Here is a 24,512-nt window from a genome sequence, read left to right as displayed (position 1 = left end):
CCTCAATAAGGCAGTCGGCGATGCCGCCGCCGGGGCAGCCCTCCCTGCGACTGGACCCGGGCGTCGCGGTCATGTCCGCCGGTAATCCAGAGCTCAGCAACCTCGCCTTATGACTCGGTGCGCCCGAACGTGAGCCCCACCCGTACGTGGCTCGCAGTCTCAGCCTCCATCCGCACCGCCGATCTCACGCTGCGTCTCCCCGCAGTTACACTACGCGTTTCACCTAATGCGCCCGCCCGCTCCCTGGCCGACCGCCCGCACGACCGCCTACGTCCATGTCTACGTCTACCCGCCCGATCCCCGCTCGCCCCTCGCTCCCGGACATTCGCGCCTGTGCTGTTTATTGCATAAGGTTATTTTATGTTGTGCCGCCTGCATCGCTGTGCCATACGCCTCCTTATGCTATCGACCCTCCGGACACCGTCTATACCCCCCACATCCTAATCATTCGCTCTGTAGATATCCACATTTCCCCTCTCCATGTACAGCAAGCCCCCCAGTATGTTGTTCGGTGAGCCCCCCTGCCTGCTGCTCGCTCCGTTGCCCCCTCCCTGAAACATCACTCCAGTGTAGACTGTATCGCTCTCGTCCCGACCCATGCAATCTATGTATGTTGTTGTTTTAGTGTAATCCACGACGTGTGCGGAGACAGGCCGGGCGTGATCGACCACCGGCTGCGCTGCCGCGTCCGATCGACGTCGCACGATGCGTTGCGCTGGACGCTCGGCGCGGGAGATGCGTCGGCGGAAACGCGACATCGCGGGTTCGGGTGTCTCAGCCACACTAACGTCGTGTTTTGGTGGCACAGCTGTCTGCGCGCAGCCGCCGGAGCTGTCCACTACTGTGTAGCATCAGGTCGCGCGGTACGTGGACGTTGCATCTTCGCGTTCTAGCTGCACCTAACGTGACAACACATTCAGAGGCGTGGCGGCGGAGCAGAGCGTGCATGGGCCCGACCCGACGCGGGGCCGCTGCGGCAACACACCGCACAGGCGCCGACCGCGCAACTTCGACCCGCCTGCGCAAGCACGTTCTTACGTAGGCGATCAGGATTGACACCGAGGCCAAGCATGCCGTACGCGGTAGCTTTTAGGTTGCGCGTTCTGGAAGGCCCGGAATGTTTCGTGAAGCGTCGCGCGCTGCCAGCCGCCTCTGTCGGACTCCGGCCCTCGCTGAGCTGGTACTGCGGGCTGGGCGGAGTCGGACGGGCCAGAAGATCGAGCCCATCTGGCCACACCTCGGGATGCGGCAACCTTCCTCGGGCCCGGCCTTCCCACCGCGACGGGAAGCAGCGTGGCCTGGTGCGGCGCACAGCAGACTCAGACTCGGTTTGCCACCGCCTGGCTGCAGACTCAGACTTGCGTCAAGCGTCGCCGGCCCGAGCTCTTTTCCGAGGGTGCACCATCGATATGAGGTCAATAAGGTACTGCTCAGGCAGCGGGCTCACATGGTGCGGGACTAACACGCAGCTCGACGTGAGCCTTCGCCGCACACGGCGCTTCGGGCTCCGCACCGAGGACAACGAGGCAGAGGGCTGTGCAGGGACCCCGAGCAAAGCACCACGAAGGCGAGTTCAAAAAGTAAGTCGTGGCCCAAGGGAGGCGTTGCGTCTGTGCCGAGTGTGCCTGGCCGTCATCTAACATGCGAGGTTTGTTGTACAGGGATTATGCACTAAAACGGCTTACCCGGGGGTTAATGAGGATATGATTCCCGATTTGGCAGTCTGCAAGGGCGTCAGTGCATCTGCAGATACCCCGGTGAGTGTCCTCCGCTCTTCCATGGCCCCGACGTGCATCCTGACGAGTTGAGGGGTGCAAAACAGCGAAGACCTGCGAGGAATGACGAGCTCCTCGGGGTCCGGGTGTGCCTAGCATGTGTGCTTACATAAGCAGCAATCTGCCACCCAAACGCTCGATTTGGACAATCTGTCCAGCTCGTGTAAACGGCGTGTTCGTGGTGTCTGCAGAGCTTTTCAGCCAGCTCCCCAGGGGATTCACTCCCCCCGCTCTCTCCTGTGCATTTCTGTGCGATGGCTGTCCACACGCTCTCCAGCCCGAATTTTTCCTCGCCCGCTGCGTCTCCAGAATGGCCTGCCGCTTTGACCCCAACGCTCGCCAGCTTGGACCACACAGCCTCCCCCACTTCATTCCGGGACTTGCTCTCGCTTTTTCACCGGTGCGGCTTCATAATCGGCGGCTCAAGCGTCGCTGCGCTTTGGACTATCCAAGAGACTATCAGCCTGCGCCGGAGCTTTAGCTTTGCTATTCGCGTGAGTAGCACGTGCGCGTGGCAGGCATTCATATCCGACTCTTCCACTTTGTCCTGGACGTGACATATAAGAATCAGGCGCGCGCCGTCCCCAGACAATTGACCTTTCTTCCCTTCTCCCACATCCCTCCTTCCCTCCAGACATGGCTTCTCGTCGCGGACGGTTTCGCAGTACGTCCTCCTTGGTCCTTTCGCAAGCGTACACGCGCCCAACTAACGCCCCACAGCCAAACTCTGCCGCAACTTCGCCCTCGGACACTGTCCTCAGGGTGATGCGTGCAACTATGTGCACGCCTCCCCGGATACCATACAGAACGATCCCAACATTCATGGAATGGTACATTCCTTCGCTAGGTACCGGCTTCCGAGCTTCTAGCACGGTGCTCACGCGATTTTGTCTGATACCTAGCTCGACGGCGGAAGCCTAATGGGACACGGACCACGACCGCCATTAGCCTCCGCCGCTTCTCCGGTTTGGTCGACGCTCTCCCCAGTGACGAACAGTTCGGATCACCCGAACTACCAGCTGGGCCCAACTCCGTTCGCCGGAACGGCGCCTGATTCGCGCATCAAGTACAGACCTTTGTCATGGCGCACGGCGTTGTGCAGGCATTTTGTGAAGAATAAGGGTTGGTGCCCCGTCGGGGACAACTGCAACTAGTGAGCGCCACAAGCCTTCCGCTATATCCTGTCTAACCCTCCGCAGTATCCACGATCTCGCGCTAGCCAGCTTCGCCCGGGACGACGTGCGAAACAACGCCCGCCGCGCCTCAGGACATGGCGGGAGGAGACCGAACGGCAAGGGCAAGGCGGGCACCAAGCACAGCCATTGCTGGGCTTACGTCCAAGGCTTGTGCCATGTGCAAGACTGCCAGTACCTGCACCCGGTAGCGGTACACTTGTGTGAGTCCCTCACGCGCAGCACCGTATACACGTATCTGGCTTACGTGTATCCCTTCCCTTCGTAGTCTCCCAGCATACGCCGTGTCTTTCGTGGCCGAACTGCAGAAGGGGGCCGCTTTGTCCGTACAAGCACCCGGAGCCCTACATCTCCGACTCTCCTCCGGCGTCGCCAGCTCCGGCGGCCGCGGCTTCACGACCTCCGCCGGCGGGGGCGCAGTCCGACGTTCCCCGCGGCGCGATTCCCTACAACGGAATGCTCTACTTCAACGCACAGTCGCCGGTGCAGCAGCGTCCGCCCCAGCCACAACAGCAACAACAGCAGCACCAATACCAACAGCAACACCGGCAGCTGCCGGCGCTCACCATACCGAATATGCCCTCTCAGCCCCCGATGATGATGAGTTCCCCCTGGCAGGGATGGGCGATGCCATATCCACCGACGCCCATGACGTATGTGCCCATGATAGCTCAGCATCCATGGCAGGTCCAGGACACCAGTCCCCGGTGGCCCGGGAACAGCGCGACAGCGCCCATCCGGCCCCCCACCCTTCCTCGCTTCGCGGGCCCCGTCTTCAGCATGAACACGAACCCCTTCGACGTGATCCCGAGCCCGTCTTCCCCGGTGTCCAGCTCGCCCAACTACACGTACGAGCCCATCCCCGAGCACTCGCGCGGCCACTCGCTGCCCATCCCGGATAGCGAGCTGCCGTATATCCCGCAGAAGCGCGAGCAGCAGGCCGGGCATGCGCGCCGCGTGAGCGTCACGATCAAGGGCAAGGAGGACCTCGACGCGCTCGGGCTCGACAGCACCTCGCGCGGGAGGCAGGCGTGGCAGACGCATGGGGATCGTCTCGGACGCAGGGTGAGTGGTCCTGCGATCGGTCCGTACTGAACGAGTACTGACGAAGCCGGGCTGCAGAGCTGGGCTCCATCGTCGTCATCAATGCATGGCGTGCCGAGCACGGGCACGCCCCCCGCTCTTCTCTATGGCATGTGAGCGCGCGCGCTCGACGTCGTCTTGCATCTCATTCTCAGCATCGCTCAATCTCTGGACTCCTGTGCACACCCACAACGCATCTCTCTTGCTTGCATCTTCTCCTTTCATTCCTGCCCGGATACTATACCATGCTTCCCCTTCCTGCCACGCAAACACGGACCCGCAGTATAATCCCTACTCTTCCATCCCCTTCTCGGCATGCTGATCCCCCAATACCTTCCTCTTTTTCGTCTCTTTACTTCTTTTCTTCCCCTGTGTTTCTCGGTAGTGCTACGCTCCCCGGTTCATACCCTTCTGCCCACGCCCGACGCCGTCGGGGCCTTGGGAGACTCGGTCATCGCTCGTCATCACGCTCATGTTGTTGTTCAAGATGTGTATCACTGCCAGTGTACCCACTACGCGCATTCTCTCCGGACCATACGTACCCGCATACCAGCCTCGTAATCATATCTAGTGTATACTGAACTGCTTGGAAAGGGTCGACGCTGCGCTCAGCGAGTAAGTACCTCTGGTGGCACCGAGCGGATGTTAAAGGTGCCGCGAGAAAGACATCTGCCCATCTTAGGGTTCGAACACTCGCTCGGACTTGTGAGGCGCGGGACGCCATGACGGCTCTTGCCAATTAATGCTTAGGCGTGCGCGCTCAAATTCAGTCGTGGATCGTCACCGACGACGCGCAGGCATACGGAATAAGAGCATTAAGTCTTGTATGAGAGCAGCGTACTCGTATGGTGGGTATGGGATGTACACCACGCGGCGTTAGACGACCGTAACTGGACAATGTATTTACATGGTCGCGTCGCGCGACAAGCGCGCGAAGGCGCTCCCCTCATCCTCCAGTAGCCGCGCCGGCTCGCCCGCCTCGAGAATCCGTCCCGCCTCCAGCACCGCGACCTGGTCGTAGTCGGCGATGGTCCCGATGCGGTGCGCGACGGTGAGCACGGTGCAGTCCGCGAACGCGGAGCGGATCGTCACCTGCACGGCACGGTCCGTCTCGACGTCGAGGTTGCCCGTCGCTTCGTCGAGGAGCACGATGCGGTTGCCCCGCAGGAGCGCGCGTGCGAGCGCAAGGAGCTGGGTTTGGCCTTTGGAGAGTTCGTTGCCCCGCGCGCTCAGAGGCTGCTCAAGTTTGTGCTCGAAGCCCCCTACAACGTCTTTTAACTGCGAAGGGCAGATGGTCAGACAATCGATCGCAGTGTTGGGCACGTGGGGTACGGACCTGCGCTGCTTCTATGGCTATCCAGATTTCCGCGTCGGTCTTCTCGCCGGAGAGGTCGATGTTTTCGCGCAGGGTGCCGTCGATGACCAAAGGATCTTGGGGAACGACTGTGATGTTCCTGCGTAGCGTTCGGCGCGGGATATCTGCGGTGTCCCGCTGGTCGACTGCATTCTTATGTTAGTAAAGCCTGCGAGCGGACAAGGCGAATTTGGACCAACTGATGATCTTCCCCTCCACGTGCAACGCACGCAGAATGGCAAGCAGCATAGTACTGCGAGTCTCGTCAGCTGAAGGGCTTCTATACTTGATGCGTATCACTTACCTCTTCCCGGAGCCGGTTCGACCACACAACCCAACGTTAGTTCCGCCAGTCACAGACCAAGTGATCCCCTTCAACGAGGGCTCCGTCTGGCCATCGTAGCGCGCAACCACATCCTCAAACTCGATGGTGCCGCGGGACGGCCAAGAGGCGTCAGGCTGGCCCTTCCCGGCGGCGGCCGCATCATCCTCTTCAGGCGTCAGTCGCGTGTACTCGAGGTTCCGTTCGATGGCGACGGCCGCGATCTCGAGTTGAGTCCAAGACGTGAGCACAAGACTGATGATGTCCTGCAGCGAGACCGCCTGGGAGAGTCCGACGGCGAAGAGGCCCGCAGACGTGCTTTCGCGGGTGCCCACGGCGATGAGAACGAAGCACGTGTTGATGACGGCGGTGATGACGCCGATCGTGGTCGCCAACCAGAGCCGCGCGACGTTGGTCAAGTAGAAGGGCACCTGAGAGCGCGCGAGGAGCGCCGAGTTTGCGGCTGCGTAGGGCACGTCCTTGCGCGCGGCACGGATAGTCAGGAGCCCGTTAAGCTCCACCGTCTCGGCGAAGAGCGTGTATAGAGGACCCTTGCTCGAAAGGTCGAGTCTACGGAGTTGTCGAGAAGTAGCCTGTAATGACCGCGTCAGTGATCCCACCATATGACAAGAAGCGGAGCGCGCGCACCAGGTAGAACTTCTGTATGGTATACACGAGCACAAGCGTGAACGCGACGACGATCGCGAGGTACGGGACGGACACGATCATAAGGATCGCACTACCGATCATGCGCGTCGCCTCGTACCCAAAGTCGTGCATCGCGAGCGGGAACTCGAAGTCGACGATGAACACGTCTTGGCTGAAGCGACTGATGATCTTGCCCGCGGACGTCGCGCCGAAGAACGACATCGGCGCGGCCATCACAGCATCGAACGCGTGCGAGTGCAGCGCGTCGGAGGCTCCCGGGACGAGGCGCATAATGAAGAAGTAGAACACGGTCGTGAACGCGATCGTGTACGCAACCTCGACTGCAGCATATCCGCCCAGGTACCGTCCAAGGATGGAGGACGCCGAGCCAGAGCCGTTGTCATTCGCGGCAGCCCACAGCTGCAGATAGACGGGGGTGATGATCTGGATCCCGACAGTGACAAAGAGGAAGACGGCGTAGACAGCGAAGGAGGAATATCCGGCACCCTTGAAGTAGTGCAGATACGCAGATATGCCGCTGGAGCCATGCTGAATGGCGTCAATCTCCTCTTGCTCGGCGTCTGCCTTGTCGATATCCTCGACCGTATCATCGAACGCGGTGACCTGAGACCCTAACTCTTCAGTGATGTCTGACGACTGGGAGTGGTCACGGATGAGAACACCGGTGGGTCCATCAGTGCTAGATAGTTCCTGGAAGGTGCCTTGCTCAAGAATATGCCCCTCGCCGAGCATCACGATCTGGTCCATTCGTTGCAAGTGAGATACTGCGGACACTCGTCAGATGTAAAGCGCAACACAGAGATTGGCGAGCGTACTCTTGTTTGTTGCGAGTACCACGGTACGACCTTTGAGGAGTCCAGTAGAACCGAGCAGCGCATCGAAAACATTGGCCGAGGTCGTACCGTCCAAGGCAGCAAAGACGTCGTCCAAGATGACAACCGGGCTCCCGGAATACACCGCACGGGCGAGGGCCTGGGTACACTTAATATCCTCATTTCGTAATGATGTTATTTGTCCACTCACAATGCGTGCTTTCTGTCCACCACTGAGGCCCTTTGCCTGTCTGACGTCCAGGCTCGCGGGACCGAAGTCGCCATCAAGTGCACACGCATGGATGACGGTGTTGAACCATTTGCGATCCATGGGGGACGAGAACAGAATGTTCTGTTCGATCGATAGGCTAGTCCTCAGCCAAGGCGCCTGTGAGCAGAAGGCGATGGGGTCACGTATAGGGGTGCGCGAGATATTGCCCATCACCGTTGTCTCGCCCAAGATGGACGTGAGCAGCGTAGTCTTCCCCTGCGGGTACTGTCAGTCTCGTTAGGTGAAGGAGAGCAGACGTGACTTACAGAGCCAACGCGGCCGATAATAGCAGTAATCTTCCCAACGGGGATCTGCAGGTCGATGTTCTCGAGCACTTTCTTCTCGCCCCACCCAAACGACCCGCGCAACTCATAGGTACCGACAATCTCGCCGAACTCGCCGGACTTCTCGGGGTCTGACTGGGAGTCCCGCTTGTCGACGATGCTGAGATCCTGCGCGTGTGGATCCTTGCGCTCGGGCGCAGTCAGAAACGCTTGGATACGCTTGAGACTGCCGTACGCGGCGAGCACTGTGCCGTAGTTTTGTCCGACGGAGAAGAGCGGTGCCGCGATAATCGTGAGGACAGTGTACGAGGTGAAGAGACGCGCGGTGTCGAGCGAGCCACTCTTCGAGAGGAAAGACACGATCGCATATGCGCTGGATATGAGCACTCTTATCAGCACACTGTGGAGGCTTGGGGACAACGATTAAGCATACCCAAGCGTGAATAGACTTAGCATGTTCTGGGCGGTATTCGTGACGCACACGACGACGGCAAAGTCCTTCCAGAAACGCTTCATCGCCGTCAGCTCTGTCTGGCGCACGCCCTCCACCTTGGTGACAAGCTCGGGCTCGTACGCAGAGAGCTTCACCCCCGTGATCTGATGCAGGACGCTGGATATAAGGCGCACGCGGCTGTCAGTCACTGCGGACCACGCCTCCTGGAGGTCGTCAATGTGCCTGGAGAGAAGTGGTGTGGCAATCATGCACACAGCGGTCACGATGACTGCGGCGACGAAAGAAGTGCCGATCTGCGTCCAGAGGATGTATAGTCCGATGGCGATGACGATGAGGGAGGACCATAGTTCTATGGGCGTACTCTTTTAGTTCCCTGCGTCGCATGATATTATTCGAGTGTACATACGATGGAGGGGGTCAATGGCGAGCGTGATGCGTTCGATGTCGACGCTGCGAACAGAAGTCAGTAAATAGGCATTCGCAAACAAAACGACGTAAACTGCAACCTCATCAGATTCGACGCGTCTCCGCCCGCAGCATCAGCAAGCGAGTCCGCGCTCAGCAGAAGCGTCTTCCTGTAAATAGCCTCCACAAGCGCAGCACGAATGTACGCCCCCGCCCTGTACACGTAGTAGAAGTACTGCCCAGTAGCGCCTGCGAGACCGATGAAGACGATGGCAAACGCTCCCGCGAGCGCCCAGCCCCACTGCGCAGGCTCGCGCACTGTGTTGCTGTCCGAGTACGACTGGAGGAACTTGATGATCGCGTTCACCATGAGCGGCTGGACAGCTTGTGCGAGCGAGCGGAGGACGGCCTGCACGACCGGCCCGAGGAAGGTGGGATAGAACGCGGACGCCAGAGCGCGCGCGATGGAAGCATCGTCGCCGTGCGCCGCTCTAGTCTAGAGTCAGCACGCGCTTTGCGAAACGAGGCGAACTGAAGTAGGCGCGTACCTCTCTGCCTTCCAGTGAACTTGGAACCGGGAGTAGAGTACAGTTGTGTCCATGTCAGAGTCCAGTTTGGGCAAATGTTCGAGCTCGAGGTTCCCGTGCCGGCCCTTCCATAGGAGTGAAAGGGCCCAGAAGACGAAAATATGTGACAGGAAGCCTGCATCTTCCAGCCCACCTTCACGTTTTAAAACAAAGAGCGAGGGGAAGGAGAGTGTCGCCAGAGAAAGGAAACGGCAGGCGTACTGGGCGAGGAAAGACCCGAGGAAGAAGGGCGATGTCGTTCCCGAGCCTACGATCGCGAAGGTCCGCACCCGAGCAGCGTCGAGCACCAGCGTTAGGAGGAGATAAAGTGACGCCACAAACAGTATGTAGCGCGAGTGCCCTACGAACGGGACCAAGGTAATGAGCGCGATCTAGTACACAAAGTGGGTTAATAAGCAGGCACGGCGGTAAAGCCGACATGCGAACACTCACAGAAGACACAAGATTCAGGGACTGGGCAGCCGTAACAAGGTGCGTCGCCTTGGACGGCAAATCGACCGACGAAGTCACCCATGAAGCAAGGCTGAGTACACTTGTGACTGCGAGCAGCCCAAACGGCAGGCCGGCGAGGGCATGTTTTACGAAAAGAGCGGCGCGCGGGCGTCCTCCCAGCCAGAACAGAATGCATGTCAGGAGGAAGAGGCCGTTCGGCAACACCGACAGAATACTGTGATCGAGAGCAATCAACAACATGAATTTTTGATGTGCGTTGCAATATGACGCGCTCCGTGGGCACATGCTCGAACGGTCGAGGCTCGGCAACGACGTCCGCGTTCCACACAACTATCGCGGAAGGAGAGATGAGATGACCGATGAAGCGTACCTATTTTCGAAAACGACGGTGAAGTCGAATGTTCTGCAGGAGGATTGAGGGCCCTATTAGAAGTATGCGAAGTGTACGTCAATACGGTGGATATTGAGCCAGGAGAGGGGGAATAAGACTTACGAACGTGCCATCGGCCAGACAGAACGACATGGCTGAACGGAGACAAGCCCGGGACAGACGCCAAACGGCCTGAGTTATGCAACCAATGCATGCATTTCACTGCGAGATGCCGCCCAGGTAGAGGTCAATTAGATAATCGCCGCCTCGCCAGCCGGTGACAATCAACGCCGTCGGAAACTGTCTGCGTTGCGACTGCGCAAATCCCGAGCCGGCGGAGTGTGTGTCCGGAGTAAAATTAAAGACCCACGGGCGGTGCGCCCGTGGCAAGAAGGAAGTCCGTTGGCACCATGCGGTGAGCGAGGTGTGATCGAGGATGGAAAAGACGCGATGTCGAGTTGCGACGCGTCAGAAGTTACGAAAGGATGTACCACATGTTCGCTTTTCAAAAGCACCCCAGCCGCTGGTGGTTTGTCAGACGTTGGAATTTGCAGCCTTTCCGTAAGGCCCGAGAGGATGTAGGGGGAGGCAACGTGCGTTGGTCCGGGAGTGAGCCTTGAGGCTTCCTCGGAGTCGGAGTCTCAGACATCGTGCTAATTTTAGGCGCCCATTCGTACACTCCGGATCAGCGGTCCGGATTCTCGAACACCGCCACGTCGCCCTGATTCAGATGCCGTCCAAAAATGGGTTTCCAAGTTCACCGTTGCTCCTCTTCACCGCAGTCCATTGCCGCGACGGAGCGGATGTACATCACGGAGCTTCCCACGGAGTACGCGTTCAAATCAAGGGTGTTCATCTAGAGACGTACTCATTTTGCCGATCAAACATCTGCATGGTGCATGACCACTCCTCCAGGTGCATTGCGCAACTTCAGTTTCTATAGTCGGATCGACGCATAACAGACGGCTATATATAACCCTTATGCAGAGCTTTATATAGCGCCTTTGGCGGCGTTTCGTAACAAACGTGCGACTACTCTATACAATTAGCTCCCGAGCACTTGAAGTCTCCGTCCCCGCGGAAGCTATCCCCGAAATACTCCACTGCTACGGACCCATCAAATGGGGCACACGGCGGCTACCATCGGCTCGATGTCACAGATGCTGGAAGTGGTCGAGAACAGTCGTCAGTCACCCTTGCGCAAGACACAATGAACATCACGCACATCACGCTCCGCTCGCTGGGCTCAGGTCCAGGCACCTCCTGCATAACGGGGCCCTGCGGGATGACGCATGAGAGCGCGCTTGATCCGGGACTTAGCATAGGACGTACCGCATAATGAGAACACTTGGCGTCGTACGCCGCCCAAGTGTCAAGGGGAGACTCCAGATAGAAGCTGTGTCGTATTGGGATATACGGGGATCGATCAGCGCGCTCGAGTCTAGGGGGCAGGCGCTGCTCCATGAGCGAAGCACTCACCGAGCCAAGACGTCCTCGGCGGGTACTTCACTCGGCTGCAGGCCGGAGTACCGCCCGCCTTGCGCGGCGATGACATTTTCGCCGCCGATGGCGTTACGCCGTTGCACGAGGTGGACGAACGAGAACTTGTGGCCGTCCTGGTGCAGCGAGTTCGGCGTTGTCTTCGAGACCGGGTGCTCCTCCGTCGGCTGCATGAATGTTGTTCCGCGGTCAGTCGTGGTATTAAATGAGGATCACGAGCTCACACACCGCGGTTTTGATGAAGTGCACACCAACAATGATGGGATGGCGGAGTTCGTCGACAGACCAGTCGCACAGTGCGACGTCGGTGAGGATGAGCTTCTCCAGCAGCTCGTGGTGCATGCTCTCCGGAATGGAGGGCATAGCACGTCTCTCGGAGTTGTGCTCCGGGTTGAATACACCTGGGATGGTCAGCATTCGTAGGCGGACGGCAAGGAAACCCCTGTACCTTGATTGTAGTACGTGATGTCCTGGCCGTCCTTGAAGTGACCAGGGGACCAGTATACGCGGGGCTTGTCCTCGAAAGGCAGCACCACCGCGCGAGAGTACTGGCGGAAGCGGGCTGCCGACGCCGGGGCGTGAGGGTCGCTCGGGAGAGTGTCGAAGTGTGCGTGAAGGGAGGATATGAATTGAGAGACAGCACGCTGAGGTGCGAACGACGAGTCTGATGCGGGATTGAAGCGGATGTGGGAGGTCAAACCAGTGAGCGGCGGGAAGCTGCGGCGGTAGGTTTCAAGTCCGTTTTGCAGGTTGGCGGGGCTCCCTCGTGTCGAAAGAGGAGACATAGGCGGCGCTGAGGGAGTAGAAGCGTCGCGCAGGATGTCCGCCGAAACGTTCGCGAGGGTCCTGCGAGACACCCTGTTGAACGAGACAAGGCGAGAGAGTGCGCGGTGAGAGGGAGCGAATCGCTGCATACTAGGAATTGGAGCGTCAGTCCTGCGAGTGCGAGCAGCACAATGGAATATGCACTTTGAAGAAGGTCGGAAGTTGGTAGAGTCGCAAAGTTTCGTGAGGGTCGCGCAAGCAGCGTTAAACATCCGGCCCAAGTTTTGAATTATATATATCCCCTTGTCCAGCGCCGTTACTGTCCTCACTCGCACTCGCACACCATCGAGGGTCGAGGCAACCTTGATCTGGAACGGCCAAGTCCCGACCGCCCTGTGAGGCCAATAATTGTCCTGCGTGTGAAGAATGCACCGTGACATCGCTGTGACGGGAGGCGGCGCATGGGCGCACACTCCCGCGCTCGCGCCGACGAAACGAGGATGATCTTCGGCAAATGGTCATCCCAGAGCTGCACCGTCTCGCATCATCGTCCGACGTCGGACGAGCTGCGCGTTTAATGAGTGAAAAGGAACCCCAAATTTCGAAATATAGCAGACATACCCGAGGGTGTGCTTGTGTGCTCGGAGTCGAAGAGTCGGCGCCAAAATCCAAGGTCGGCTGCGACGCGAGGAACGTGCAGCCATACATACAATCCAGTCGAGATGGCGTCCGGCAAAGGTCAGCGGGGATGACGTGCAAGAGGAGGCACGGCATTGCACGACATCGCGCTAGACGAAGATATCATCTAGTGACATCCCGGCGCTGATATGCTAGCAATCAGCGCTTGAGCTTAAGCATATGGCGCAAGTATCCCCAATCTTGGATCCTCCGAAGCTTCCCAAGGAGGATGCAATGTCCGACGTCTGCTTTCGCGGAGCGACGGCGGCCATCGCACGGGGTGTCTGGGTGCGATGTGCAATTTAACCGCCAATCACGAGGGACGAGTGGGGGCGTGTTAAGCGTCGGGTGCTATGAAAAGTTCGCGGCGGACTCGGTGGATGCACTGCGGATCGAAGAAAGTCGTGAGTCCGAGGGAAATCCGACTCAAGGCTGGATGCGGTGGTGGCTGTGGGCGGATCCTAATTGAGCGCGGCGCTTAGCGCTTTCCCACAGTGCGCCACGGTACTGTCGCTAAACGCGCGTGTTCCTCCCTCACTGCTCCCATCCCAATTCTGTCGCAGGTCGCAAACGGTGCAGCGTGCCTCACCATGCGGACGCTCCCCATCGCTATTTTCACCTATGTGATGCGTGAAGACAGAAGAATGCCATCAGCTGCGATCCAATCTGGCCTCTGTTACGGTCACAACTCCCCACCTTCCAAGGTTCGGGGTACCGACCGCGGCGCCCCGCTCAGCAAGTCAGCAATGATGAGGAACGTCAATATTTGATTCCAAGAGGCCGCCGTAGAATGTCTGATGCGTTCTTTGCAAATCGCCTCACGCGCCGTGAGCGTGTTGCCATTCGAGCCTCGGATCCTCGCCGCCGGTGATGCGCTACATCCGAGCATGCGGTACGTATTTGCAGACATTCAGCTTTTGGGCGTGGCTGAGCAGAAGTGGGGGTGAAGGGTGTTATAGGTTGGGTCCCCAGAGAGCTGGACCTTGACCGCGTACTGCAGTCTCGATGATGCTTGACCTTCCGGACACTTCGCCTTTCCTACGCCTGCTGGCCTCGGCAGCTCTGGTGGCTGCACGGTCGTATGTCTACCGGTGGTCCGCGTCTGAGGAGGATACAACTGTAGCCATACAGGTTGTCGATGGACGGAGCCAGGAGTCTACCATCACCTCCTACGAATTCTTAGTGTCGCCCAACTTCGCGATCGCAGAGCTGCTCGATGCTGCTAGATCTGCTATTGCCACCATACTCTCCGCCATTGATGAGGACCGTCTTACCGTCTTCATATCCCACTCCACATCCGATGCCGATCTCTACCTCCTTGCGCCAGCCCGTGCTGCTGTCGCGGTGCTTCCTGCCGAGGACGAGGCCCCTCACTTCACGGCTCTACACGACAACTTCTGGGCTGACCGTTTGTCTGCGGCATACGTCGCAATCTCCTCGACCTCCAATCTCTCGACCCTACGGTCCATCCAAGTAGTCGCGGAAGCCGAGGAGGCAGCTCTTCTCACTCTCGGCCAAAACAACCTCCCCTCCGAAGTCACGCATCCATGCATCCACCACTACTTCGAGGAGATCGCGTATTCCTCCCCACACCTCCCCGCTCTATGCTTTGACGACCCAAGCGGCAGCGTCATTCTCACGTACGGAGAGATGAACCGGCGCTGCAGCGCACTCGCCGCCTATCTCGCTTCCACTCGCGGTATCGGGCCTGGGATCATCGTGCCAATCTTCTTCAGCAGAGGCATCGACATGCTTATCGCAATCTTCGCGGTGGTGAGTAGATGTTGCATCTTGTCGTCCTTCTAGCTCGAAGATGCTGATTTTGAATGTCTTCTCGCAGCTCAAAGCGGGCGCTAGCTACGTCCCGCTCGACCCGGATCATCCTGCGGAGCGGACTGCAGTCATAGTCGACGCCGTCAAGGGCACCGTGATCTTGACGGAGTCCAAGCTCCTCGAGGACGCTCGTTCTCGAGTGACTGGCTCTATCGCAGCAGTCGCTATAGACACCCTTCAGTCCCTTGAGGTCCCTGACGAAGGGTTTTCAGGCCGTGGATCCGGAGATGATCTCGCCTATGTCTTGTTCACATCTGGTACTACGGGTGTACCGAAGGGCGTCATGGTGCACCACACGGCTGTCGTGAACACTACCATTGACGGCCCGCCGCTGAACCAGGCGCTTCGGAAACGAGATGGGCTGCGCACTTTCATGTTTTCAAACTACGCGTTCGACGCCGTAAGTCGTTCACATCTTCGAATTCATTCCAACAAAACTAATCGCATACGCAGTCCATCTGGGACATGTTCATCACGCTTAGCTCGGGAGGATGCCTTTGTCTTGCGACGAAGGAAGCAACGATGGACGACCTCGCCGGCGTCATGCGTCGCCTCTCCGTTAACTTTGTCATGACCACGCCTACCGTCCTTTCCATCCTCGAGCCTGCAGACGTTCCATCGCTCGAGGTCGTATACAGCTGCGGCGAGATGCTCACGCCAGCGGTGCGCGACCGCTTCACGCAGGCGGGCCTGACGCTGGGAAACGTATACGGCCCGACCGAGACGACAGTCTCGTGCACGTTCGACGTCGTAGAGGATGCAACGAAGGATCCGACGGTCATCGGAAAGCCGTTCGGATGGAGTCGAGCGTACATTTTGGACGAGAACCTCAACATGGTCCCGCACGGTGCTGTCGGGACGCTCTGGATCGCCGGACCGCAGCTGAGCAAGGGATACTTAGCGCGGCCAGAGCTCACTGAGGCGTTGTTCCGCCCGGATCCATTTGCCCGCGGGGACCAGGTGGGACAGTTGATGTACAACACGGGGGACCTTTGCGCGTGGGTGCAGGACGGATATCTGAAGTGCTTCGGGCGAGCGGACGAGCAGATGAAGATCCGTGGGCAGCGAGTGGAGGTGCTCGAGATTGAGGCTGTGATCTCTCGCGTCCCCGACGTGTTCGCTGCCTGCGTAGTCAAGCGCGCGCATGATGGACGTGAAGACTTGGTCGCTTTCTACTGCGTGGAGGTGAGTGCTTACTGCATTTCCGATTTCACATGCTGTTCAACGTCGATCCGTAGAGCTCTTCGATGGACCTCGCTACTGTCAAAGATGTCATCTCGGAGACTGTCTCACACCACCTTCCTGTTTACATGCGTCCTTCTACCTTCATCCACCTCGATAAACTTCCTGTTACACCGACGGGCAAAGCCGACCGCCGCCAACTCCGCCAACGCGCAGCGGAGCTCCAGCTCGTGGTCCCGGTTGTTCAGGAAAACTCGGCAGTGCCGCGCTCAGCGACGGAAGAACTCGTCGCCCAGTGTTGGTCAGCTATCTTGTCCATTCCGCCCAACATCGTTCCCTCGACACGCGAGTTCTACGAATGTGGCGGCGACTCCATCTCAATCATTCGTCTTGCCGCAGCATTGCGTGAGAAGGGCCTTCAGCTGAAGACGAGCGATCTCAGGGCGGCGACAACTGTGACTGCGCAGGCCGCGTTAGCGCTCGAGCGGAACACGGACATTAGAGTTGTAGAGGCGCTGGTCTACAAGCCTTTCTCACTAATCTCCGGCACCACACTCTCACTGGAGAACATCGCGGAGCTTGTGGGGCGCACTGCCGACGACATTGAAGACTGCTACCCGTGCTCGTCTACGGTCTCTGGCCTTGTCTCCTTGGCTGCGAGTAACCCGCAAGTACGCTAGTTCTGTGTGAAGCGTCGCCAAATGCACTGACACAAGTCCCGCAGAGCTACTTTGCCCAGCACGCATTCCGAAAGCCCGGGAGCTACAACGCCGATAACCTTCATACCGCGTGGAAAACGGTTGTTACCCGTCATCCTATCTTGAGAACCGCTTTCATTGTTCCGCCGGCCCCTGCAACTGAGATTCTGCAGGTTGTGCTCAAGGCCGAGTGCTTTGACCTGCAGTGGACTCGTCAGCAACACGTCAACGAGTCGAGCCTGGAGCGCCCTCTGTCTCGCCAGTCTGGTTTCCACCTTGGCGTAGTGCCGACGCGCGTGGCGCTCTTGGAGGACCCTACGTCGAGCACCATGGTCCTTCAGATCCATCATTCCCAGTACGATGGCTGGAGCCTTCCTGTGATCTTGAACGATCTTCAGGAGGCGTACGAGTCACTGCAGGCTGCAAGCGATCTTCGTATCACTTCGCCTTCACTTCCTTACAGCGAATTTGTGCGTTGGACTCGCCAGCAGAACTCTATTGAGGCCCTCCAGTTCTGGACGTCCGAGCTCGAGGACGCCGCCCTCCTTTCCTGGCCCAAGGTCCCGCACGACTCGGACGGCATCGCCACTGACAGCCTGGTGTCCGCCACGTGGACCCCTCCGAATGCCTTCAACGTCGCCAAGTTCTGCAGCGAGCACAAGGTGACCGCATCCAGTCTACTTCGCCTCGCCCTCGCGGTAGTCCTCGGCATTCACGGCAATACAGATGATGTCCTGTTCGGCGTCGTCACCTCTGGGCGCTCAGGCGACCTGCCCGGCATCGAGAACGTCGTGGGTCCCTGCATCGCCACTCTTCCCTTCCGCATTCGCCTCCCGCATACGGAGTCGCTTGAATCCATCTTGGATGTCGTGCAAAAGCGGTCTTCCGCAGCGTCCGCTTACGAGTACGTCGGCCTCGCGGACATTATGAAGGCGAGCTCGTTCTCGCGTTCCCGGAGCATCTTCCAAGTTCTCCTCACGGTCGAGAACATCCCAGAGCTTGACCTCCACGCGCATCCGCTTTTCGGAAAAGACGTACATGGGCATCAGATGGAGATGAACTACCCCCTCGGTGTCACGGTCTTCCTGCTTCCGCAAAACGAGGGCTTCAAGATCGACATCGAGTATGATTCGCACCACCTCACCTCGGACGATGTCCGCTGGTTCAAGTCTCACTTGCTTGCTACGCTCGACGCCATCCTTTGCGCCCCGGGCTCGGCGCTCGCTGACATCGACATCATCGCGGACGACGAGCGCGCGTTCTTGCAACGCGTCGGCATCGGGCTCTCCCCCGATCCGACGCTCGCGTCCGAGCCCTTCGTTCATCGCCTCATCGAGAAAACGGCGCAAGCTCATCCCGACTGCGTCGCCGTCGAGCATACGAGTGGCCGTGTGCTCACCTACGCCGAGCTCGATGCGCTCGCCAACCAAGTGGCGCATGGGCTGCTCGCTCGTGGTATATCACTCGAGACGCCAATCCCTGTTCTGTTCAACAAGGATGAGGACCAGACCGAGGCCGTCGTCGTGATGGTAGCTCTTATGAAGTCTGGCGCCGCGTTTGTGCCCCTGGACGTGTCGTGGCCGGAGGCGAGGATCCTGTCCTGCGTGCGGCAGTGCAACGTGCCCTTTGTGGTGTGCGATGCAGTTGTCCCAGAGGTCGCACGATCCCTTCCTGTTCCGTTCGCGACTGTCGCAGAACTTTCTTCGGGGCAAGGGTCGGAGAAGTGCGTTCACGAAAAGCAGACACCTCGGTCATTGGCATACATCATCTTCACAAGTGGGTCCACTGGTGAGCCGAAGGGGGTTATGATCGAACACAAGAATATCATGGGCTATGTTGCAAAGTAGGTCGCTCAATTCACTCTGTAATTGATTGTGATACTGACATGGTATGCTTCAGCGGCACTACGGTGTACCCAATCAACGACGTGAAGCGCCTACTCCACTTCAGTCCGTTCTCCTTCGACCAGGGCCTGGGTGATATCTTCATGGCTCTCACTAAAGGAGCAACACTCGTGCTTGCCAACATGAGCGACGTTCTGACCGACCTCTCGGACGTTCTGAACACTACGCGCGTGGACTACACGGTCCTCACACCCGCAATCGCGCAGCTCGTCCGAAACGATGTCGAACATCCGCACTTGAAGAGTCTTCTTGTCGGGGGAGAGAAGCTTCCTGGACAGCTCGTTGATAGATGGAAAGGCAAGGTCGCGTTCATGGATGAGTACGTATTCCCACGACTTTCGCTTTACCATTCACTGACATCACGTTGCAGCTACGGACCTACAGAGGTGACCGTGAGCTGCGTAGGCATGACGTTCACAGCGACCACTCAGGCCGCTGCTGGCGTTATCGGGAGCCCATACGGCGATACGCGCGCGTACATCGTCGACCCTGCACGCCCATCTCGTCTCCTTCCCGTCGGCGCTGTTGGCGAGCTCTGCCTCTCCGGCAACCAGGTCGGGCGCGGATACCTCAATCGCCCCGATATCACAGCGGCGGCGTTTGTTCCCGACCCGTTCGCACCTGGTCTCACGATGTACCGCTCTGGCGACCGTGCGCGTTGGACGAGCGACGGCTTTATCGAGTACCTTGGCAGGCAAGACGACGCATTCGTGAAACTGCGCGGTCTTCGCATCGACACCGGCGAGGTCGAGGACGCGATCACAGGCGCTGGAGACACGTTCGCCGTCGTCGAGCTCCTGGAGCTCAGGGACCAGCCGCATCTTGTCGCATTCATCAGCCGTACGCTGGCACCTACAGGAGAGGCGGACCTCGCGCTCGCGTTCGATCCGGAGTCGGGGGACGAAGAGACCGCAAGCGGTTTGCGCGCATGGCTTGCAGACGTAGTGCAGTCCTGCCGCCAAGCCCTTCCCGCGTATGCGATCCCCACAGTTTGGCTCGCGCTGCACGCCATGCCACAGAACGTGAACAGCAAGTTCGACAGGAAGCAGCTGCGTGCGTTCTTCCGGAAGCTCGACCCTGTACACGTCGAGACATCCTCAGCGGCCCTGACGCAGACGCACGCCCCGCGCGCCGCGGAATCCGCGCTGGAGCGTGCAATCGCCCGTGTGTGGTTCAACGTCCTGGGACGCGTCGGAGACGACGCCGAAGGGGGGTTGTCGGTGCACGATGACTTCTTCGCGCTCGGTGGCGACTCGATCGGCGTTGTGCGGTTGCTCTCTGGTCTGAAAACGCTAGGGATGATGATCTCGCTCAAGGATTTTTCTGCAGGCCCTACAATCGCTGAGGTGGCCGCGTACTTTGGGTCCTCTGCGGGAAGCACGTCTCCAGAGGCGTCTGATAACGGCCTGCCCGCATTGGGCAACGGGCTCGTGTGGCAGGTCCAGAATTCCGAAAACGACGTCAAGAGTGCCACTCCTCTGTGGCTAATTCATGACGGTGCTGGGCTTGGGAATGAGTGTAAGCTTCATCCCTGATTACGTCGCTTGGTCGATGAGCTGACTCAACGTTCGCTGCAGACAAGAACATGACGTTGCTCTCTCGCCAAGTTCAAGCGATATCCAATCCGACAACGACGGTCGCCGAGCTTCGTGCACAGTTCCCTTCCTGGGACAGCTACATATCGGCATACGCGCCCCTCATCCCTGCGGACGAAAATGTATACCTCGGAGGATGGAGCTTCGGTGGCGCGGTCGCGCTCTCCATCGCCGCGCGGCGTCTCGCAGCTGGTCAGCCCGTTCGGGGGGTCGTCCTCGTCGACAGTTTCAACACGGCCGGCTGGCAGTCGCTTAAGAAGGGTATGTCGCCGGCCCCGGAACTCGCTCACGAGAAGCTGTCGGCAGATGCGTTCGCCGCGGCCCACCAGGAACACATGGACGACATCGTGGGGCAGTTCCAGAACGTGCCGCTCGCAGTCCCAGTCTTGCTCGTGCGCGCGGGGAACGGGATGGGCGTCAAGGACATCGAGAAGGCAGGCTTCCTCGTGCCGTACGGCTACCTCAGCCCCGACGCAAAGCGCAGCGTGGACAGCGGGATCGCAGGCCTCGACGTTGGGGTGGAGTCGCATGAAGGTGCTCAGATGGAGACGCGCGCGGAGGATCTGAACTTCTGGAGCAGGAGCGCGCTTCCTGCGCTCGAGGTGGTGACGATCGAGGGCGCGGACCATTACAGTTTGATGAGGGACGGCGCGCTGTGTGCGCAAGCATCCCAGGCGATTGAGAAGTGGCTCGCTAAACTGGAGGCATAGATCACGTTCGCGAATATAACAATGCAATGTCCCAAGCAGGGGCAGTTCGACTACATAGCCGGCGAGAGAGTATATAATAGACGACATGTGACCCCAACCCCAGATACATACAGAGTTAGCAAGCACCAGGGCGAACACGAGAGCGTGTACAAACGACGACCCGGGCTCGACAGCGATAAATTGAATTACTGACGATGTCTTCGCCAGCATCCCCCTCTCGCACTCCGAAGGCGTGAGCATTCCAAGAAGACCACAGGAACTTTACGGGATGAGCAAGAGGGAATCTGAGAGACCTGACTTACGACGGCCAGCCCCTTCACCTTAAGGCCCAATGGAGCAAAACAATCATCAATAACCTTCGGTCGCTTCCCGACAAAGAGAGCGTGAGCGTCACTCGACTCCGGTCGGCGAGGCGGTCGTGGCACTTGATACGAGCCGAGTATGCACAACCAAAAACATAATTGGTATTACAGAAAGCAAGTATACATGTAAAAGAGAGAAACTTGAGTCCGATTCCGAGTCAGAGACCAACGACGAGTCCAAGTTCATACCGACTCATTCGAACCAAGGAACGCAGCGGCATCTTCGCGACCTGTCGCTGGGCGGTGTTCACCACAGCGGCAAATCAGGCCTTCCCGGGCGGTCTGCTTCCAGAAGCCTTCTTGGCTGCGATCCTCCCGCTGCGGCGTATACGAGATTCGCTGGCGGCCTGAGAGCTTGACTCGGCCATTGCTGCGTTCGGAAGGGGGGGTGGGTCCATCGCAGTGCTCTTCGACCTCTTCGGGGCGGTTGGGACCTCGGAAGGATGAGGAATCTGGTCGGTATCCCCGCGCGGACGCTTCAAGCTCGATCCTGAGGCGATCTGGGATCCTCCGCTGTTGAAGGGCGTAGGCAAACTTCGAGGAAGGGGAGCCGGCTGGTGACCACGCGAGGCTTCGATACCTGCTAGAATAGCCGCCTCCTTCAACGACCGGGACAGAGGATTGGAACGATGCACGCGGTGTTTGGATTGGACTGTCGGGTAACCTGCGGGTGTGACAGAGACATTTTCGGAGGGCTTCACAGTGCGGATGTCGAAGTCGGTGTCGAGATCGCATGGGATCCAGTCGCTTTCTTTCGGCCAACCTTCCATTGCGAGAGCTTGGTCGAAGACAAGGAGAACATCTTTATGCGTAAAAGCAATACCGCCGAAGGCCTGCTTGTGGATCAGGTCTGAGAATCTTGCGACGAGCGTCGTGAGGGGAACATTGGCGATGATGACCAGCGGCACCTTGCTGAAGTTCATCACCCAAGCCAGTTTGTGGTTGTATGAGTCGTCCTGCTTGAAGAGATCTGCGCAAGCTGCCTTTCCGGACCGGTGCAGTGTCGGCCGCTTGCAGTTGGTGTGTCGCAACACCACCCACAAAAGTACCCAGTAGTACGACTCCAAGTCATGGCGAGGAAGATGAAGCACACCCGAGACAAGTTCCGCAGGGTTAACGAGGTCCATGGCCATGAAATAGTACGTTCCCTAACACATGTCGTCAGCCAGAATAGACGAGCCTGTCAGACGAACATGAGACTCACTGTGCGCTCTTTGTGCCGCACGATATCATCCCCATCATCGTTCGTGACATCAGCCTCATCGTCTTCCGCGAAATCAGCGCCATCATCGCCCGATATGTTCTCCTGTGTAGTGCTCCCTTCGTCTTCGGTAGATTCAATAGCGCTATAGTCGAGGTCGTGCATAAATCCATATTCGTCTTCATCGTCTTCACGCTCGTCCAGGATGAGAACGTTCCCAAGGCTGACATCTCGATGCAACACCCGGGCTTCTTCCCATGCCTGCTTGTGACCTATATCGGTATACGTCAGCCATGCACGCATCTAAACTACGAGCTTGATGCATCACATACCGCGGATGGCGTCCCTGATAGCTAAGACCAGCTCCTGCGTCGTAATGAACTCCGTGAGAGGACGCCCGACTTCTTCGATAACTATCCTCATGTGGCTGCGCTCTCGGTGCCAGTATTCGTCGCCCAAGAGACGCCAAGAATAGGTTTGGTGCTGCGTTTGATGGAGGGGGTAGTCCCGTTCGGGGAGATGGTCTGGTGCCGGGGGGACCGACGTCTTCACGTGCCCGCTCCCGATAGAAGAGAAGGGCAAGTAGCTTTCATGCGGATCCAACGACTCCATCGTGGTGCTTGAATGTGTACCACCCTCTCCGGAGAGCGCATTGTCCGATGGCCTTTGCGCTGCCCTGGCCTTCCATCGCAACTCGAACACTCCGATATCGCCGCCGCATTCCATAGTAGCAATCCCGCGCCGTTTCCCTTGGATCCTCGCGTCGAGCCGCTCGTAGAACTCCGACTCCGCCGTTCGAACGAGTTGACGCCAAGACTCTTTCATGATCCTGGGTTTGATCTCCTTCGTAGAGCTTGGGTCGTGGACGAGGTGTCCGTCCTTGAAAACACGAGTATCCTCAATGGCGCGCCAGACCATCGTCGCTCGCGAGAATAACCGGCCGTTCGCATCTACCAGGTGGTAGAGAACGTACGGAACACACCTCCCAGTCTTCTGGTCGTAGACTTCGACCCGTCGACCCATATCCAGCTCACCTACATGCTTGTCCCAATTCTTCGCGCTCATCTCACGCAGCCGTTCCTTCACCCACACCTGGTCCTCCGGGCCGAGCCTTGCTACGGTAGGGTCGCAGCCGACGACTGTGTTTCCGACAACGGGATGGACAAAGTGCCAAAGGAACTTCTTGAGGAGTTTCACGCCTCCCGCTCCAGCGGCCAAGCTGATCGGGGGGGCGACAAGGGCGCAAGCATGATCAAAGCGAATGAGACGGACAGTTCTGCCATAGATGCCGACAATAAACGCGGAGAGAAAACCGTGTGCGAGAAGGAGGTTCCTCGCGTTTTTGGCCAGCTGCTGGGTTGTAAGACTTTGTTTTTGGCCAGTCCACGCGAACGGGTCATCCTTCTCGTGCGCCTTGACTTCCATGACCATCGAGATCTCCTTCCACGTCGCAGGGTCGCTGATCGTTTCCCCGGGAAACGATACGGTAATGTCGGGGTAGGTGAGGTGATGGTTCTTCTTGAACGCCTTGAAAGGGAAATTGAACGCGTTCCCGTGGGTATCGGCCATTGTAAGTCGCTTGTCTTCCGGGAAAGTGGCAACGAGAGCGTTCAAGGCCTTGAGCTACATAGCCTGTCAGCATCATGCAAAGTGACACACGTCAAGGTAGCCACTCACCAGAGAAGGATACTCGCGCAACTCCTGGCCCTCCTCCGGGTTGTATGCTTTGAAGATGGCGTCTAGCTTCTTTTCCTCCTTCACATCGATGGTGGGGAAAGACGTCGGCTCAGAGTCGCTTGGAGACGGAGTCGGAAGCAGTTCGTTGATGAAGGCATCGGCTGAGCGAGGAAACTGCAAGATGCGGCCTTCGAGCTCGCTCTGCCAGCCTCTCTTGACGGTTTCGCTACCCTGTCGAACATCTGCTTTCGTGTTAGCGTGGTGGCCGGGACCCTTGAGTTTCGCAGGGGTAGCTTTGGTAGCCATACCTGAGCCGCTCGAACAGCTCGCAATGCTGCAGCAGGAGCATGTTGAGATAGACATCTTATAGTGTCG

At 58.5% G+C, this 24,512-nt stretch overlaps 5 protein-coding genes across 5 annotated transcripts; 2 read left to right on the top strand and 3 right to left on the bottom strand.

Moving 5' to 3' along the window:
• The first annotated feature begins 2,397 nt into the window (after window positions 1-2,397).
• Window positions 2,398-4,389, top strand: TRAVEDRAFT_72893 (uncharacterized protein). The gene is made up of 6 exons (XM_008041771.1): window positions 2,398-2,439; window positions 2,496-2,605; window positions 2,678-2,928; window positions 2,975-3,171; window positions 3,237-4,033; window positions 4,091-4,389. Exons 1-6 carry the CDS (start codon window positions 2,412-2,414, stop codon window positions 4,166-4,168), a joined length of 1,461 nt encoding a protein of 486 aa, XP_008039962.1. The 5' UTR covers window positions 2,398-2,411; the 3' UTR covers window positions 4,169-4,389.
• A 486-nt stretch (window positions 4,390-4,875) lies between these two features.
• TRAVEDRAFT_72892 (P-loop containing nucleoside triphosphate hydrolase protein) lies at window positions 4,876-10,185 on the bottom strand (the record flags this gene model as incomplete). Its single annotated transcript, XM_008041770.1, has 15 exons — window positions 4,876-5,329; window positions 5,388-5,551; window positions 5,606-5,658; window positions 5,710-6,320; window positions 6,376-7,160; window positions 7,212-7,368; window positions 7,420-7,695; window positions 7,746-8,136; window positions 8,197-8,566; window positions 8,624-8,667; window positions 8,724-9,113; window positions 9,171-9,580; window positions 9,642-9,876; window positions 10,033-10,085; window positions 10,156-10,185. 15 exons carry the CDS (start codon window positions 10,183-10,185, stop codon window positions 4,955-4,957), a joined length of 4,344 nt encoding a protein of 1,447 aa, XP_008039961.1. The 3' UTR covers window positions 4,876-4,954.
• A 964-nt stretch (window positions 10,186-11,149) lies between these two features.
• TRAVEDRAFT_49029 (uncharacterized protein) lies at window positions 11,150-12,317 on the bottom strand (the record flags this gene model as incomplete). The annotated part of the gene is made up of 6 exons (XM_008041230.1): window positions 11,150-11,195; window positions 11,258-11,310; window positions 11,365-11,428; window positions 11,512-11,699; window positions 11,761-11,933; window positions 11,981-12,317. The coding sequence occupies 6 exons, from the start codon at window positions 12,315-12,317 to the stop codon at window positions 11,150-11,152; spliced, it is 861 nt and encodes a 286-aa protein (XP_008039421.1).
• A 1,394-nt stretch (window positions 12,318-13,711) lies between these two features.
• TRAVEDRAFT_72890 (acetyl-CoA synthetase-like protein) lies at window positions 13,712-20,917 on the top strand. The gene is made up of 9 exons (XM_008041769.1): window positions 13,712-13,867; window positions 13,925-14,748; window positions 14,816-15,208; window positions 15,262-15,993; window positions 16,047-16,661; window positions 16,715-18,531; window positions 18,588-18,911; window positions 18,963-20,110; window positions 20,170-20,917. The coding sequence occupies exons 2-9, from the start codon at window positions 13,981-13,983 to the stop codon at window positions 20,895-20,897; spliced, it is 6,525 nt and encodes a 2,174-aa protein (XP_008039960.1). The 5' UTR covers window positions 13,712-13,867; window positions 13,925-13,980; the 3' UTR covers window positions 20,898-20,917.
• Window positions 20,918-21,952: 1,035 nt separating this feature from the next.
• TRAVEDRAFT_170039 (uncharacterized protein) lies at window positions 21,953-24,083 on the bottom strand (the record flags this gene model as incomplete). The annotated part of the gene is made up of 3 exons (XM_008041768.1): window positions 22,793-24,083; window positions 22,464-22,732; window positions 21,953-22,407 (listed from the first exon to the last, which is right to left on the bottom strand). Coding segments are annotated over exons 1-3 (1,959 nt in total), but the record flags the coding sequence as incomplete, so codon positions are not given.
• Between the last annotated feature and the right edge of the window lie 429 nt (window positions 24,084-24,512).

The sequence above is a fragment of the Trametes versicolor genome (genome assembly GCF_000271585.1).
Source record: "Trametes versicolor FP-101664 SS1 unplaced genomic scaffold TRAVEscaffold_7, whole genome shotgun sequence".
In the NCBI taxonomy this organism is placed as follows: domain Eukaryota; kingdom Fungi; phylum Basidiomycota; class Agaricomycetes; order Polyporales; family Polyporaceae; genus Trametes; species Trametes versicolor.
The sequence above is the reverse complement of the archived record's forward strand: the minus strand, read 5'-3'. Positions and strand labels throughout refer to the sequence as shown.

What these genes read in the sequence shown, in the direction of transcription:
- TRAVEDRAFT_72890 (XM_008041769.1), top strand. Translation starts at nt 13,981, where the DNA reads ATGATGCTTGACCTTCCGGACACTTCGCCTTTCCTACGCCTGCTGGCC. An exon ending in TCGCTTTCTACTGCGTGGAG is followed by an intron (nt 15,994 to 16,046) that starts GTGAGTGCTTAC and finishes GTCGATCCGTAG; the next exon opens with AGCTCTTCGATGGACCTCGC. An exon ending in TGGCTGCGAGTAACCCGCAA is followed by an intron (nt 16,662 to 16,714) that starts GTACGCTAGTTC and finishes CAAGTCCCGCAG; the next exon opens with AGCTACTTTGCCCAGCACGC.
- TRAVEDRAFT_72893 (XM_008041771.1), top strand. Translation starts at nt 2,412, where the DNA reads ATGGCTTCTCGTCGCGGACGGTTTCGCA. An exon ending in ATCCCAACATTCATGGAATG is followed by an intron (nt 2,606 to 2,677) that starts GTACATTCCTTC and finishes TCTGATACCTAG; the next exon opens with CTCGACGGCGGAAGCCTAAT. An exon ending in CCCGGTAGCGGTACACTTGT is followed by an intron (nt 3,172 to 3,236) that starts GTGAGTCCCTCA and finishes TTCCCTTCGTAG; the next exon opens with TCTCCCAGCATACGCCGTGT.